Source organism: Pararge aegeria, chromosome 9, assembly GCF_905163445.1.
Source record: "Pararge aegeria chromosome 9, ilParAegt1.1, whole genome shotgun sequence".
NCBI classification, from domain to species: Eukaryota; Metazoa; Arthropoda; class Insecta; order Lepidoptera; family Nymphalidae; genus Pararge; species Pararge aegeria.
In genome coordinates, this window is record NC_053188.1 from 15,581,485 (window position 1) to 15,597,052 (window position 15,568).

At 34.5% G+C, this 15,568-nt stretch overlaps 1 protein-coding gene across 6 annotated transcripts in view; it reads left to right on the forward strand.

Moving 5' to 3' along the window:
* Window positions 1–15,568, forward strand: part of LOC120626130 (tropomodulin-1) — a 110,247-nt gene that overhangs the window by 34,702 nt on the left and 59,977 nt on the right. For 2 of the 6 annotated variants that reach the window (XM_039893411.1, XM_039893414.1), the window contains exon 1: window positions 12,405–12,760. The exons of 1 other annotated variant lie outside the window; for it this stretch is intronic. In XM_039893411.1, coding sequence (XP_039749345.1) covers window positions 12,629–12,760 — 132 coding nt within the window. In that variant the 5' untranslated portion in view covers window positions 12,405–12,628. Of the gene's footprint in view, window positions 1–12,404; window positions 12,761–15,568 lie in introns of those variants that run through there. 3 more of the 6 variants (XR_005658841.1, XM_039893416.1, XM_039893413.1) reach the window with 3 other exon arrangements.

The window sequence follows — 15,568 nt, forward strand, 5'->3', positions numbered from 1 at the left end:
TTTGTAAATATTGTCTTAATTCGCTTTGAGTGTGAAGTTGCGATTCAGTTTTTATAAGGGATGTCAACTTTGTTGATCTCACTAAAGTTTTCTTATTAAATGTAGTATAAATTCTACATTTTTCTACTTTGTAGTTATTGATGGACCAAGTAGATGGTCCATCTGATGGGTAGTGGAAAACCATTGCCTTAAAAAGAAACACAAGACTATTGCTATATTATAATGACCCACGCTTGGAAATGAAACGGTTTGGACATTGGACACTTTATTGTTACTAGCAATTAATTATCATTATTGAGTGTACACTAAATAAATCTACTATTACTACTAAATATTAAATACTCTAATTTTATCACATTAAAGTTCAGGCGTTGATAGAATGCGCTCGAGATTGAATGGACGCTGTAGAAGAGGTGTCGCTTTCCTGTTTTTTTAAATGATTTATTTGTCTTACTATTGTATGGTTATTATCATTGAAACTACGTATTTGTTGATTTAATTGTTAAGGTACCTACATAATAATTAAATCAACTAAAACTAACTTTATAATACTATGCAAAAAAGTGTTTTAAAATTATTTGAAAAGCATTTAGGTTTTGTTTTATATGCCAAACCGATAGACGTCAGTAAAGTATATTTTGATTCGCGAAAACAAATTAATAAACTTACCCAATAAAATTGAAAAATACAACAATTTTGCGTCTTAAGAAAAGTTCCACAGCGTCCCCTAGTGGCCTAAGAACTTTCCTAGAAATTACACAAAACTATTGGAAAACAGCATCCATACCGGCTAAGAAGTTTATCAGTGACTTAATTTTTGCTGATTCCCCCTCTTGCGACACACTCGGCTTTACAGCCGTAAGATGCATCTAACATCATTCTTAGAATTCATCAGTATCGTCATTAGTAGGCCAGGCCGCCTTCTATCAAATCGCTCTCTCATCCTCATTTTAATTTTTATTTACATAAGGCATAATGGCACATAGTAGCAGTAGCATCTACTACTATGTGCCATATTGTAGAAGTAGTAGAACTTTTAGTAACAGAGATTGTCTGGGGAAATACCACCAAGCAGCATTGCTGAGGTCTGAAGGGCGGAAGCCTCAGCCACCGGTTGATAAACACTGAAGTCTTTGTTGGACGTGTTCTTTGCATATCCTTCGAAGTGTTGCTCTGTTTATATCTATCTATATCTTCTTGGTCCGCAAATTATTACTAAAAAAAAAAGTTCCATCCTATTGGACTAAAAAAAAAAAAATGTCATCAACATCATCATCAGCAAAGGAGGTCGACATCCCTATTGAAAACTGTAACGCAACTGTATACCTAAAGCGAAGTAAGACAACATTTACAAAATTTGACTTACACCCGCGTGGTTAGGCTGGATGACGGTTTTTAGTTATGAATTGAAGTCCTCAAAATCGAGGTGATTAGCAGTGTGTAAAACTGTATTTGTACTGTGTTTGTACTTCGCACTGTAAGGCACAGGTTTCCTCACTCAGAAGGGTTTAGGCCACCACGCTTCCCATATGCGGACTTCACAGAAATTTTAGAACATTATGAAAAACTCTCAGACACTTCACAATGTATAAGGTTACCTGGAAGAGATCGCTGCGAAGCGATAAGGCCGCCTTTTCTATACTGCTTTGGTCTGTGTTTTTTTTATTCTTCTTCTGTATTTTATTTGTGTGCAAATAAAGAGTATAAATAAAAGTTAAAACAAGTAATATTCAAATAACAGTTTCTTGTATTTATTATATCATTGTCTGTCAGTCAAAAAGCATTAGGTGTAACTTTATTTGAACGAGACAGTACTTTAAAAACTAAGCCTTATTTGCTATACTCCGCGAAAAGCAGGAGAATCTTTATAGTGTATAATTTCTTCATTCTTTATACTTCACTAAAAGTGTAAATCACGTTGTGAAATAAATAAAATACTGTAGCAGGTCTGAAGACCTGTTGGATGTGGTGTATAAAGATTGATGAAATTATAAATTCTCCTGGTTTTCGCGGAGTATAGAAAATTAAACTTAACTTTTATAGTATGCCATGGAATTCGCGCAAAGTAACGCCTGCTTTTATCCATTTCTTGAGACAGGTCATGGTAATAAGACGTACAAAGTTTGATGATTATAACTAATAATGTCGAGAATCGCAGATGTTTATAAAATAAGATATTTTTAGAAGTACAATAAGGAAAACAACTAGCAAGTTTTCAATGAGTCACAAGCTCGCATTCGCCAACCGCTCTCCATGAAAACGCTACGTTTGCTACGTATATTTTGACACAGTTTAGCAACCGTACAGGTCGCCAAAGCCTTAGGGTCTGCCCAGACTGACATTAAAATTTATAATTTATTTATTATAAAGTGGTATCAAGTCATCAAACAGTTGTTTTATAAACACCGAACTTGCCGCTCTAACAGTACGTGTTACGTTAAGTCACGTCACGCGTTAACTTATTATAACACAAACTTTATCACGACAATGTAAATATGGTTAATTGGATTTGATTCTGCCATCTTTAAAAAATCTGTTAATTCAAACAAGAGATAAATGTTACATACGTTTTTGTGTGAAGTTGGTACAAAGTAGTGTTCTTCAGTCTTTTGTGTTATTCAGTGACAATAACTTTAAACCACTGCATACTGGACACTAATTTTGTTGTTTGTAGTACTATAAAATCATTAAAACTCCCTTAAAAGGTCCCAAATGTTCAAAAGAGCCAGTGTAAGCCACTGCTACCAGTGTGTGAGTGTGAACCAGAGCTACATACCCTCATTGTAATTGTAAAAATTTCAACTGTATACAGAATAAGCTGACCTGAATTTCAAATTTTGTTCAATTTGGTACCTTAAAATATGAGCATCAGGATGTGAACTGGGTTTTTGTATTTTACCTAAAATATGATAAAAGAACACCGACACGAAGTCTAGTACCGCAATGTACCAACGGCTGTAAATAAACCATACCCAGACTTCTTTTGGCTTTTTAAGTAGTAACGCGAACAGTTTACTATAATCCTTATGCAACTGGTACCTGAGTCAATAAAAACTCTGAGATCCAACAAACGTTAAACAGACTAAAATGTATGTCAGTTAAATAATTTTGCGCATATTTGTTATATATTATAATATTAATTTAATTGTATTATTAGTGTTGCAAAAGTATACCGATTATAAAGTTGATTGTTTTTAAGACTTTTGATTATTTTATTACTCTACTCTTTAAGCTCTAGGTTTTTTTTTAGTTCTGGTTTGGTCCTATTATTAAACTCTCTTTATTTGTATACCACAACATTAAAATATACAAAATATAATAAAGACAGAAACATAAAGAAAGAAGTAGAATACAAGAGGCCGCTTTATCGCTTAATAGCGATCTCTGCCAGGCAACCTTTGAATCAGGAAAAAAAGAACAGGAGAATAGACTGGTGGTGGTACAAATTTTTAAAATACATACATGCGAATAACTACATACTAATACATAAACTAGTGTTCACAAATAGATCTAAATGTACATAATAATAAAAATAAACTAATATATATATAATAACTACACTTACATATTTAAATACTTACTATCGGTTGTACTGCAGGTCACAATGTCGTGTGTCAGTGATTCGGTAAGATGTGTTCTGCGTCCCTCCACGACCCGCTCCATTGCTCTAAAAAGTAAACTCTTTACTGTATTCTTGCTAAACCATGACATTACAGAATTATACTCGTATAATATATTTGATTTACTTCCTATTTGTCGTAAATAGTCGAGGCGTGACACACTATGATAAACAGACTCGCGGCACTAAAATTAATTTTCTTCTTAATTAGATAGAACGTTAGTACCTAGTTTCTTGGCTAACATACCATTTGCATTCTTTGACTTGGACAAAAGCTTTAGGTTAAGATTAAGCTTTCCTTGTACTGCAATCGTTTCTCCATACAAACAATTATTACACCGATAATATGCGAAAATTCTGTTAAATAATATTCACTTATAATACCACAAGAGCTTCAAAATTATGCCTGCCTGAAAAACTTGACGACTTTATTTGTTTGCAGGGAACCTTGAGGGAAATGCCAGATAATTTTGAAGCTCGTGTGGTATTCGGGGGATTATTTTTCCGTCCCAAATGTCGGCCAATAGAGTTGCACCCTGAGACGAAATGTACAGTTAACAAATAAGAATTTCATAATGAATAAATATAGCAAAATATATATAGCAACTACCAAAGAAAATTTTCAAAAAATTATCAGTATAATACCATGTAGGTTGTACAACGTGACGTCGAATGGTGCAATTCTATTGGTCGATATTTGGGTCGGAAAAATAATCATTATTATTATTATTAATATTTACATTTTCTAGAGCACTTTGTGCCAACTTCACTACTTTGTAATATGACGTAATTTTGTTACATTTACAAAGCGTTATCTCACTTGTTTCAATTAACAGACTGGTTAAAGAAACTAGAATCAAATCCATTAAACTTTTTTTACATAGTCTCGATAAAGTTTCTCTTATCATAAGTAAATGTAACATTGCACGTACGATCGAGTAAATAACGTAAACTTTAATCGACTGAAACGTGTATCCGTACCATGAATCACTATATTTCTTTCATGTAGGTATACATAATGCATACTTCTACTAGTCAACTCTTCCCTGCACCTAAGAAAGACACTACTAATTTCAATATGTTATCTGAAGATTTCGACAAGATTGTTTATTAGTCCTTTAGAAAGTACCTCGGCAAAGACTAAATTAAAATTGTATTTCATTTTACAGAACTCGACTCTAGTCTATAAAGTCCTTTGAAGCTTTGAGTATTTTAGGAATGACTTCATTTGACTAATAAGACTGGGAACATAAATTAACCCATATTTATTTAGATTTTTCTTCTTGTTAAATATAATTCCAATAATTAAATCAATTTCATTAACATCTTGTCCCAAAAATTGGTCTTTACGTCTGGTAACCGAAGAACTGGCGCTTATTTAGCCCAACAGCTAAGTCCAGCAATTCAAAGGGGCAATAGCACCAGCATTTTGGGTACCATGCCTGATGCCCATAAGTGAACAGTTGGATGGGTTATATTTTTTTTTTGTAAATATTAATTTTAGTTTTAATTATTATTGTTTGTTTTCTAATTGGAATGATATTTAAACTATACTTTTAGACTTAAACAAACTCAAAAAGCTAAGAGGCGACAGAATTGAGAACAGGTCTGAAAAACGGAGTCTTTCCATCACTAGGATACAGACACAGCGTTATCTTTAAAGAATTGGCCCAAGTTCAAAAAGTTTTAATTAAAAATAATGATAAACAGTTGTTTTGCTTTTTAAAAGCATTTCAATTTTCATGTAATTAAGACCCCAAAAAAATCCAAAGGAAATGACGAAGACGATCTTGTTTTTCTCTATTTATTTACAGAAAAGAAACGGTAATTGTACACATGCCAGCTAACTATAATAATATAATGCGGAATGTTTTATTTTAGGACACCAATGTCGTTTCGGATTTTACAAGCTTGGCCCTATCGCTGTAACGACGTTTCCTCAATTGAATATTACCATTTTATTGTTAATAGTACATTTCATTATTATTCGAGATTTACACTCACGCCCGTGTACAAAATAAATACATATAATTAGCCAAAACAACATAAATATATACTAACTTAAATACATAGAGATTAATACACTTAAATATACATTACATTAATACATATTTGCACCGGGCGGAGGATTCCGCCCCGGCAGGGGAGACCAGACGGCCGAGGGCAGGGCGACAGGCTGAGATATCGGCGGACTATCCTTGTCGAGTCCAGCAACACGACTTTCTGCATCTTGGCGGCCAGTGAGCGGCCGGCAGTTGCGCGGCCACGGAACCCCAGTCGCCTTAGATGGAGTGCTAGGCTAACTGGGATTAAACCATTAGCAGATATAACTATAGGGATGATTTCAGTGGACTCCACGTACCACATGGCGGTAACCTCGTGAGCTATACAAGATACTTACGTTTTTTCTCGGTCTGTAATTATTATTATTATTGTAATAGTACATTTTTATACCTATAAAGACACAATATTTTTGTGTTTTTTTTTTTGTTTACACTGGAACCGAGTAATTAAAATATTACTTGCTTCAACGTTGAATGTAAACATCGTGAGGAAACCTGCATGCCTGAGAGTTATACATAATTTATATATTAGCTTTTAAGGGAAACAAACAGTACTTTTACACATAAGAGTAATGCCGTAATTTTATGTCACATGTACCCATGAAGTTTCCACAACTTAGTTCTACATAAACGATAACATTAACCACAATAACGTAATGTTCTCAATGGTGTGTGGAGTCCATCAATCCGCACTGGGCCAGCGTCTTACCCCCGGTCACGGCTCACGGTCTTAACCCCTTCTCATTTTCGGAGGAGTCCCGATATTATGATGATGATGATGACACTGAAACCACTGGCGGTGCCCATGGCCAAATTATTAACAAAGCTTTCCTATAAATTCCCGTATTATTATGATAGTTTAGGTAAGATCTATAATTAAGTTTATCCATTGTAGAAATTTATTTATAGCTGTTTGTTTTCCAAATAAAAATAAAAAATAAAAAATTGGAACTCATAACTTAACGTATTACTTAACGACTACGCACCATCGTACCGGGTCGTATAATCAGTTAGCGGCACGGCACGTCTTTGTCAGTAGGGTGGTAACTGGCAGTGGCGTGCATAGAGGGTGTGCACAGGGTATGAAGATGATATAAAATGAATAAAATCTCCAGTACGAGTTATAAACCTAAAGATAGGCATTGTAAGAGTAGTAAAAAACCTACCCTTAAGTATTTATAACTCGTACTACAGATTTTCTTCATTTTATATGATCTGCATACCCTGTGCATACCCTCTATGCACGCCACTGGTAACTGGCTACCGGGAAAGCCTCCCACCAGACCGGAGAATATTCAGATATTATAAATTCCCAAATTGCCCTTGCGGGCATCGGACCCAAACGCCAGGGAGGTCCTAGCGTCGTGTTGATACTGTAAAAAAAATACAATTAATAAAACGTTAAAATAATACTTGCTGATAGTCCGTGCTCAACGTTTTAATTCGGAAAAACTTCGAACAGTAACGTATAAATAAAACATTGAATCCATTGATTTAATATGTTAGTATCGATTGAACCGCTCTCAATGCAAATATTGTTGGAAAATCGATTGAGATGTGTACGACTTTCCATACAAGACGCAGTGAAGATCTTGTAAATATTGATGTGACCCAGTATCACGTGCCGGCGATTTTCTTACGCGTGGACTGATTATAGAGAATCACAACATCTAGATTATTATGTGTAGCTATTTAAAAGTAGTAGGACTTTTTGTGTCGCGTAATGTTCGCATACATAACGTACGCATCAAAAGTGCCAAATATCCCATATATTTGAGTAAAGATATTTTTGACTTTGACTTTGACTTTGAAAATCTTAATTATTTCTGCCGCTAAGCATCATTGTCTGCAATTGTGAGCATCATTGCTGAGTTTCTTGCCGGCTTCCTCTCGGTAGAATCTGCCTTCCGAACCGGTGGAAGAGTCACTACACACAGACAGACTTGACGTTTCAAAAGTGCTTATTAGGCCTACTTGTAATAAATGAATTTTGAATTTTGAATTTTGTCGCATTAGAAATGGGGTTTACTACATAAGATGTATGTAGTAAAACCCATTGGCTTAGTACCCCTTTCCAGGTAGCCTTGTATAATATTAATATCTGCCTCGTGTTCCCAACACCCACAACTACAATATTTTCGCTGGTTTACTTTGGAGAACTAAATCATATACATTAAAACTAAAATAAATGTGGCATTGGACAGGTCAATGTCGCCAGGTGATATTTATTTTATGAAGAATAATATAAGGACACCTCGTTTAAGATTTGATCTTATAAGACAACGCTGTTGGACTCATCATCATCATCAAATTCAAAGTCAAAGTCAAAAATATCTTAATTCAAGTCGGCCCACAGGTGTGTACATTACATGAGATATGTGTACACGGTAGTGAGATAATGGCGATAACCATATTCGTAAACTTAAAACGAAAGCTACGAGGGTTCTAAACGCGTTCTGGTCCAGGAAGAAACCCACAACAAACTTAGTCGGGTGTTCTTTTTTGTCCTCACCATCTCACATTTGACATTGTCATTTGAAATTGTTAGAAGAGCTACCAGGTCAAAGCAATAATTCAGGACCAAGCTTTTTTATCCATCACGTTGTCCTTTATACTATAATAGCCCTTTTCTATAAGCTTACGTTTAATACAAACTTTTAACTTTTTAAGGGACCTCTCCAAGATGTTAATGGGTAGCTTCATCATCATTGTCAACACATTACCGAACCATCCATCTGGTTAGCAGAATATCTTGGGGAATGTCTCCGTCAAATTCACTCCTCACATTCAGTTCACATCCTGTTTTGTTAAGAATTAAAATTGTTTCGCACAAAAGTTTTATAAGCCCTATTTGATACTAGATATATTTGTTTATTTATTTTTTATTTTATTCATTTAAAGATCTTTATTGCGTAGTATAGGATAGATTAAACATATACATAAAAAAAATTGAGGCAAAAGGCGACCTTTTCAGTAAAAGTGATCTCTTCCAGGCAACCTTAACGATAGGAATATACGTGAGACGGAAAATCGCAATTACAATAAAACTAATATAATAAATATTAAAAGAGAAAAATAAAATAAGATAGGTACACAATTATAAATATTTATTTTATACTTGCTCTTTCGTTAGCTTTTTCAATAGTCGCAAATTTTTCATCTCCATACAGAATTTGCAATAAGTGGGTAAACAACCAACTCTGTAAAATTGTACAAATGTACAATGAATGATGTCACGCCGGCAGATGTGGTGAAGAAAATATGGCGTTTTACCCCATATTTTCTTGTTTAAAAAATGGAGTTTCATTAGTTTTATTACTATTCTTTTATTAATAAAAATACAGAATATTTAAATATTTAAAGAAAATTGTATATTATGTGTATAAATGTATAATTGTATGATATGTAAATATAATTGTATAATTAGAGAGACATAAAACAAGGTCGTGCCGTTTTCCGTGATGGCATACGGCAAAATAAGTATCCGCGCTAACCACTCCTTAGCAACCAAGTTTAACTTTAATACCTTAGGAATCGTAAATATAATATTGTCATTTGCTTTTGTCTACGCGTGTATCTTTTTTAAATATTAAATAATTTCTCAAGAGTAAATATATTGCACAGGGAATCTTACAGTTATTTCTGCTACCCACGGCCCTTCATCTACTCCATCCGCTCTAATCTTGATTGTGATTACAGGTAAGTCACCTTGAATGACGTCAAGCTGGAAGATGGATGACACTTCTCAAACAGCACGTGAGTTGGTATTATTATGAACTAGCAATTTTTACTCATATAAAATTTTCCCACCCTATAACTACCTTTATGCAAAAGAAAATCGTTTATACGTTGCTGAGTGAAATAAGTAAGTGTCTTGATCTCTTGAACCACTTTTACGGAAAACTTTTATATTGTACCCTGCAACGCTTCGCTGTGGCACATTGTGATTGAATGGATTCCTTAATGCGTATTATATATAATGCTAAAATTTCAGCACGATCATTGCAGAACTTTTTGAGTTTTTGAAGCGTACACAAATCAACATAACATTTTTATATATATAGATATGTGTATTAGCACTAAAGATGTCCTACTTCCAGAGGCAACCAGTATTATTTGGAAATTATAGATAGTTGTGAATCATTGACTGCAAATCTTACATAGACTCTTCCGCACTTAAAGTTTTAGTAGTACTACCTATTAAAGCATTTTGTGGCCAAGCTTGTCCAGGGGAATCCCTACTACCCCCATGCCTATTTAAGCTGCTAAGCTGCGTTTCAGTCCGAAGGGTGTCATTTCATAGGATGTGTTCCTTGCATGACATTCAAAGTGTTCCTCTGTTTATGTAACAAATTATGGTTTTCACTACTACCACAGCTTGGTCCATCATTTATTACTATAAAAAAACCTTTAGGATGTTATCAACAATTATAATTATATAAATAATTTTAACGACCCCACAATCTCCTCCAGGGCTACAATTTTACGAAATCTGATAGTAAGTGACCTTACTTTAACAAACATGAAACTTTTATTATATTTTAAGTCTGTGGGAATTTTAGTATAAAATTTTAATTTTTTTCATTAGCACCCCCGTAACCGATTTTGTGATTTAAACTTCATTCAATACATTCTTGTTTGCTTGTGACATAGTCCAAAAAAATTCTGTCCAAATTTCATGTCTAAAAGAGTTAAAATTCAAAATTTAGTTTTTTATGATTTTTCTAATCATAAACGCCCCCGCTATATACTTCGGAGATTTAACACTTATAAAAAAGTTAGCCAATCCATTAAGTCAATGTATCCTCTACATGGATGCAAAATAAATTAATAGTTTTAACGGAACAACCGTAAAAAACTCTATAGATTTACTATACTAATATATAAATCTATACAATAGGAGTTTAAAACGAATACAGTTTATTTATACATAGTATTAAACAAAGTCGCTTCCAGTTTGCGCTTATGTCTGTTTCTCCGCTAACTCCTCCGGAATCGCGTAATGGAGGCGGTGTTCACCATCGATCATTATTTTGATACATACAATAAAACCTAAAAGTTTTAAGTAAAATATTTTGCAACCAAGTTCCCGAAAAATAAATTAACATGGCTTACATTGGCTTCACTTTAAGGGGTAAATAATAAATTAGAGAATTAAATTTTTAGTTTTTCTTAAATTCTAAAGTAAACCCTGCAATCTGAAAGATAGATAATTATTGTCTTATACAATGTAAAAATAGGTATATAATTCTGACACAAATACTTTAAAGAAAAACTAGTTCACTGACCCGAATCGGCAGCGTATTTTTTACTGTGTGACGAAAAGTTAGCTACAAACATTTGATTTAATTATATTATCAAAGGCAGTCACTTCTCTTTTTCCTAATTTATACCGGTGCGAAGCCGGGGCGGATCGCTAGTTCTTTATAAAAATGCCAAAAATTATAGCAGATATGACCCAAATCCGAGCGTCCTATGAACATTTTCCGCTCTACCACAAAGTTAACAAGATGCAATTTTGTGTTACACTGAACCGTTACTAGGAAATATTGTAATTTAAATAAACAGCTGCATTCGATAAAGGACTTTATCGATGAGCCACTAAAATTGTTAATCGCACAAAGGCCCATGGGAAATGTGGTACAGATTTATCGCGGAGTATTAGGAGAGCCGCGTATTTATATTAAGTGGAGAAGCTGTCGACTCCTACGCCGACGCTGCTTTTGGATGGCCGTATACAACATGTGATCCATTTTTAATCAAAATTTAAAAAAAAAAATTCGCTCGCGTGTACTAAATGTGGGAAAGTGAAAACGAACTTCTACTTTAAGGCTCAGAGAATTAAGACAGTTTTACATCACAGAGTTTAGAATGTTTAGACGCTCAAAAATTACTCTAACTATTGCGAGCGTGCAAAACCTAAACCAAAGTCAACCTAGATGTGTATGGTAATTTTTAACCCTATATCAACGTGAGACTGCGGTAGGTCCTAATTACTGCCGTTGTCTTTAGGAGTAGGAATTATAATTTTTTTTTTTTTATTATTGTCTCAGATGTCAATAATTTTAAAATAGTAGGTGCTATATGCGATGGTAGTGAGCCCCCATACATATTTATTAAGATAACTTTGATTGCAAAGATTGAACATGAATACTTCCTCCAGTGTTGTATATTTATTATCAGCGGTATATTTTGTTTGGTGTGAGGCTTTGCCCGTGGGTAGTTACGCCCTACAACCCTACTGACAAAGACGTGCCGCTAAGCGTTATAGGTACTGTTCCGCTGCGATGTCGCGTAGAACGTATTAGGGGTACACCTACCATACTCCCAAACAGGTAGCCCGCTACCATCTTAGACAGCATCATCACTTACCACCCGGTGAGAGTACCAGTAGGTGGGCTAACTTGTAGTTGAATAAAAAAAAAGTCAAAAAACGAGTAGTAGTTTGCGAGTACAGCAAAGTTGTCCGTAGATATTTCTGTCACAGTAAATTAATGAGTAAAGCAAGCAGGATTCATAAGATGAAAAATAGCAACGGTAGATCAGCGTTGGTCAGCAATAAAGTATCAATCTGATTGTATTATAGAGGCCGCAGCGACACTTCACTCTTTCGGCTAGATCGTCCAACTAATAATAATCGCGCATGTGAAATGTTTTGGCTGGTGCTTTTTGTACGCCGCGGTTATTTCAGTTTTCCAGTAGGTTTCTGAACAAGATCCACTGTGGCCGTCTCCGCAGTGCTGCCGTGTTAAAGTGAAAACCTGATCGATCACTGGCGAATAACTACCGGTCATGGATGTAAGGATCGACGACATAAAAGGACAGAACGAAAACTCGATTTGAAAATGTATTTAAGTGTAATAAGTGAAGTATCCTATGTGCTGTGAGTGTGTGGTAATCCTGGAGTATATTAGTGGTTTGAGTGTGCAAAGGATCATTATCTAACATGACGGAATTCTTCGGAGGCTGGAGCGGCAACAACGATGACGATGACGAAATCGAAGAGTCGGTTGAAACTGTGGAAACTGTTACCACAACAACCACAAGGTCGACAAGAAAAAGAACAGTGGCGCCTGAAGTAAGTCCAAGCTCCTCAGCTTTGCATACTCATGATCCAGGTTAAACGCCCTTGATCGTGACCATTGCAGGTATATTTTTGCCACAAACGTTTATTTTGCACGGCGCTCTGAATTCCGGCGATAATTTTCAGTCTACCTAGCTTTGATGTTCGGGAATCCTGTATCGCTTCCCAGCGCTCAGCATCGAACATTCTAATTTAGGTGCCGGAATCATTGTTAGGGTGTTTATTTTGGACTAGCCAACTGGGTGGATGTCACGGGCGCCGTCAATGCAAGTGATACAAACCAGTGCCCCAAGGTGAAGGCAATACGTGGATGTCAACGGCAACTCTTTTATAAATCAACTGACGCACCGGCTCGGCAACTCTAAAAATACCATATTTCTAATTTCAAATGCTGAGTCTGCTGGTATACAATATTTCTAATTCATGGGTGGTTTCCAACTGTTTAATAAAATTTGTCTTTTCTCTATAATCTTCTTATATCAACAGCACTTCGCGACTAATTGTTTTTTTTTTTTGAGTTCTTTCTGTCGTACTATTTTCTTTCTGTGACAGTGACAAGTGTAGAGTGAATTTAACTTTTAAATTACACAAAAATTTGCCTTTGAAAGTTAGTCATGCTTGCTCGTTATACGCCAATACAAATGAAATCTTATTCCGTAGATTTAAATATGTCTGTTCCAACGTTAGTGTCGGCAATAATATCTATCATTTTATTTTAACTACCTAGGTGGTTGGAGCAGACGAGCTAATGACGTCAAGTGACCTTTTCTGCAAAGGCGTAATAACTCTACATATTCTACGTTTGACGTTCTTTAGGTAACCGCAACTGTTAGATCAAAAGCGACATCTTACTTTACATTATTTAAAATCTATAGCAGTATTGTAAATACAAAACTGTTTGTTTGTCTTTCTTCAACGCAGTAACTAAACGATTTAAGTTATTTTTTGCATGACTACTTTTTATATTGGAAAACTGAATAGTCCCTATGGGTAGATCTACAAAGACAAAGCAATCCTGTGAAATCTGTATATATACTATACTGGCTTAAGTTTGACCAAATTTGGTACGAAAGTAACCACAGAATCCTATGTACTACTTTTGCTATTTGACTGTAGGTTCTATGATAGATGTGTTATTTTTGTGCCGAAAAACTTCTGATGCATCATAAGGAAAGTCACATAAAAAAAATACCCTGAGTCAAAGTTCTCGAAAATATCTTAGGTTTTATTATTTTATGAGCCAGAATTATCTTAATATTCGTATAATTATCTAGTTCCGCATAATTTTAATGTTTTCACTGAACGCCACACGAAAATGTCAATGTACCGTAAGACGATCATTAAAATAGTTGGATTTCATTTAAACATACGTTCTAGCTCTTTAAATATTATATTTATTTCCTTGCAGTAGTTACCAACTACTAGATACTACTAGTTATCCGTGAGAACAGCGCAGAGACAAACATTATGTCCATTTAACAGCTATGATATATCTAAAGCAATAATTGACTGGTATTTACAACAATTTCTCTTTTTGCTTAATCCATCGAAACACCTTCAATAAGCTTTCTATCATAGATTCTATCCCCACTTGTTTACAGTGAAATCATAATCAACCACACGCCTTTAGTAAAATCGATAGAAGCTTAAGTATTTACCTTAACGATAAAACGTGATTATGCACATCGTGAGTATTTAAAATCGTGACAAGATTATCATTGATTTGAATAGCAATATCGCCTTCATTATGTTATTTGTATTCGTGCGGTGGTAGTTTGTAGTTTTTAAATTTGTTTTGTAAATTAGAATTATCTCTATTCTTATAACTTATTATAGGTACGGTACAGACTAAGTTACTTTCGTTATGGATATTCTGTTTATATTTCTAGTTCTATTTGTTTTGTTTGTGGTATTTATAGAATCCTCAAACACTTTTTGACAAGCTTTATATTAGAAAGTTCTGGAAATCTATACTCATGTGTAAATCCAAAAGTTTGTGTGAATGTCTGTGTTACTCAATCACGCCAGAACGGCATAACGGAACTGGATGAAATTTAGTATAGAGATACATTATAGTCTGGAATAGGATAAATGCTACTTTTTATCCCGGAAAAAGGTAGGGTTCCTGTAGGATAGATGTATTTTTGTTTTTCACGGAGCTAAAGATCGATATGTTTTTTTGCATCGTCGTAGTTCAGGGGTCAGAGAACGCACATAAAAATTTCCATACCAACCAATTTCCATACGTAAGCTCCCTATCTTAAAAAACCGTCGGTTGTTATTTGTTGCCTTATTAACTAAATATTTAAACACAATAGTATATTTACTCAATGAATTATGAGATCGAAAAAACTAGTTTTAAAATATAAGCAATACATGCATATAAGATGTTTCAGGTATTCTTTCATTATACTCTAAAGACGATGAGTAAGTTGGCTTAAATAATACTTTTGATAAACACACTTGTAAAACAGTATTAATTAGTAATACCTAAATGGTCTTTTGTTCGCATGAACAATGCTCACGCCTTGAGCTTGAAGAAAGGAATCGCTTTAAGGAAAACTTGCTTACTTGCTTTATTGTTCATTCAATCTTTGTTTTCAGCGTCTTGTGTGTTCTCAATGGTTATAAGCGTGAGATCTGCCTTCAATTGTTCATTTAACAACAACTTATTACGACTTATTAAAATTAAGTATTTTCGTAAATCTAATTTGTAATTCTGCAGTAATTTAAAGTATTATATTTAATTAGCAAAAGTAGTTAGTAAAGAGATTGATCGATATAATGGGAACGTTTACAATC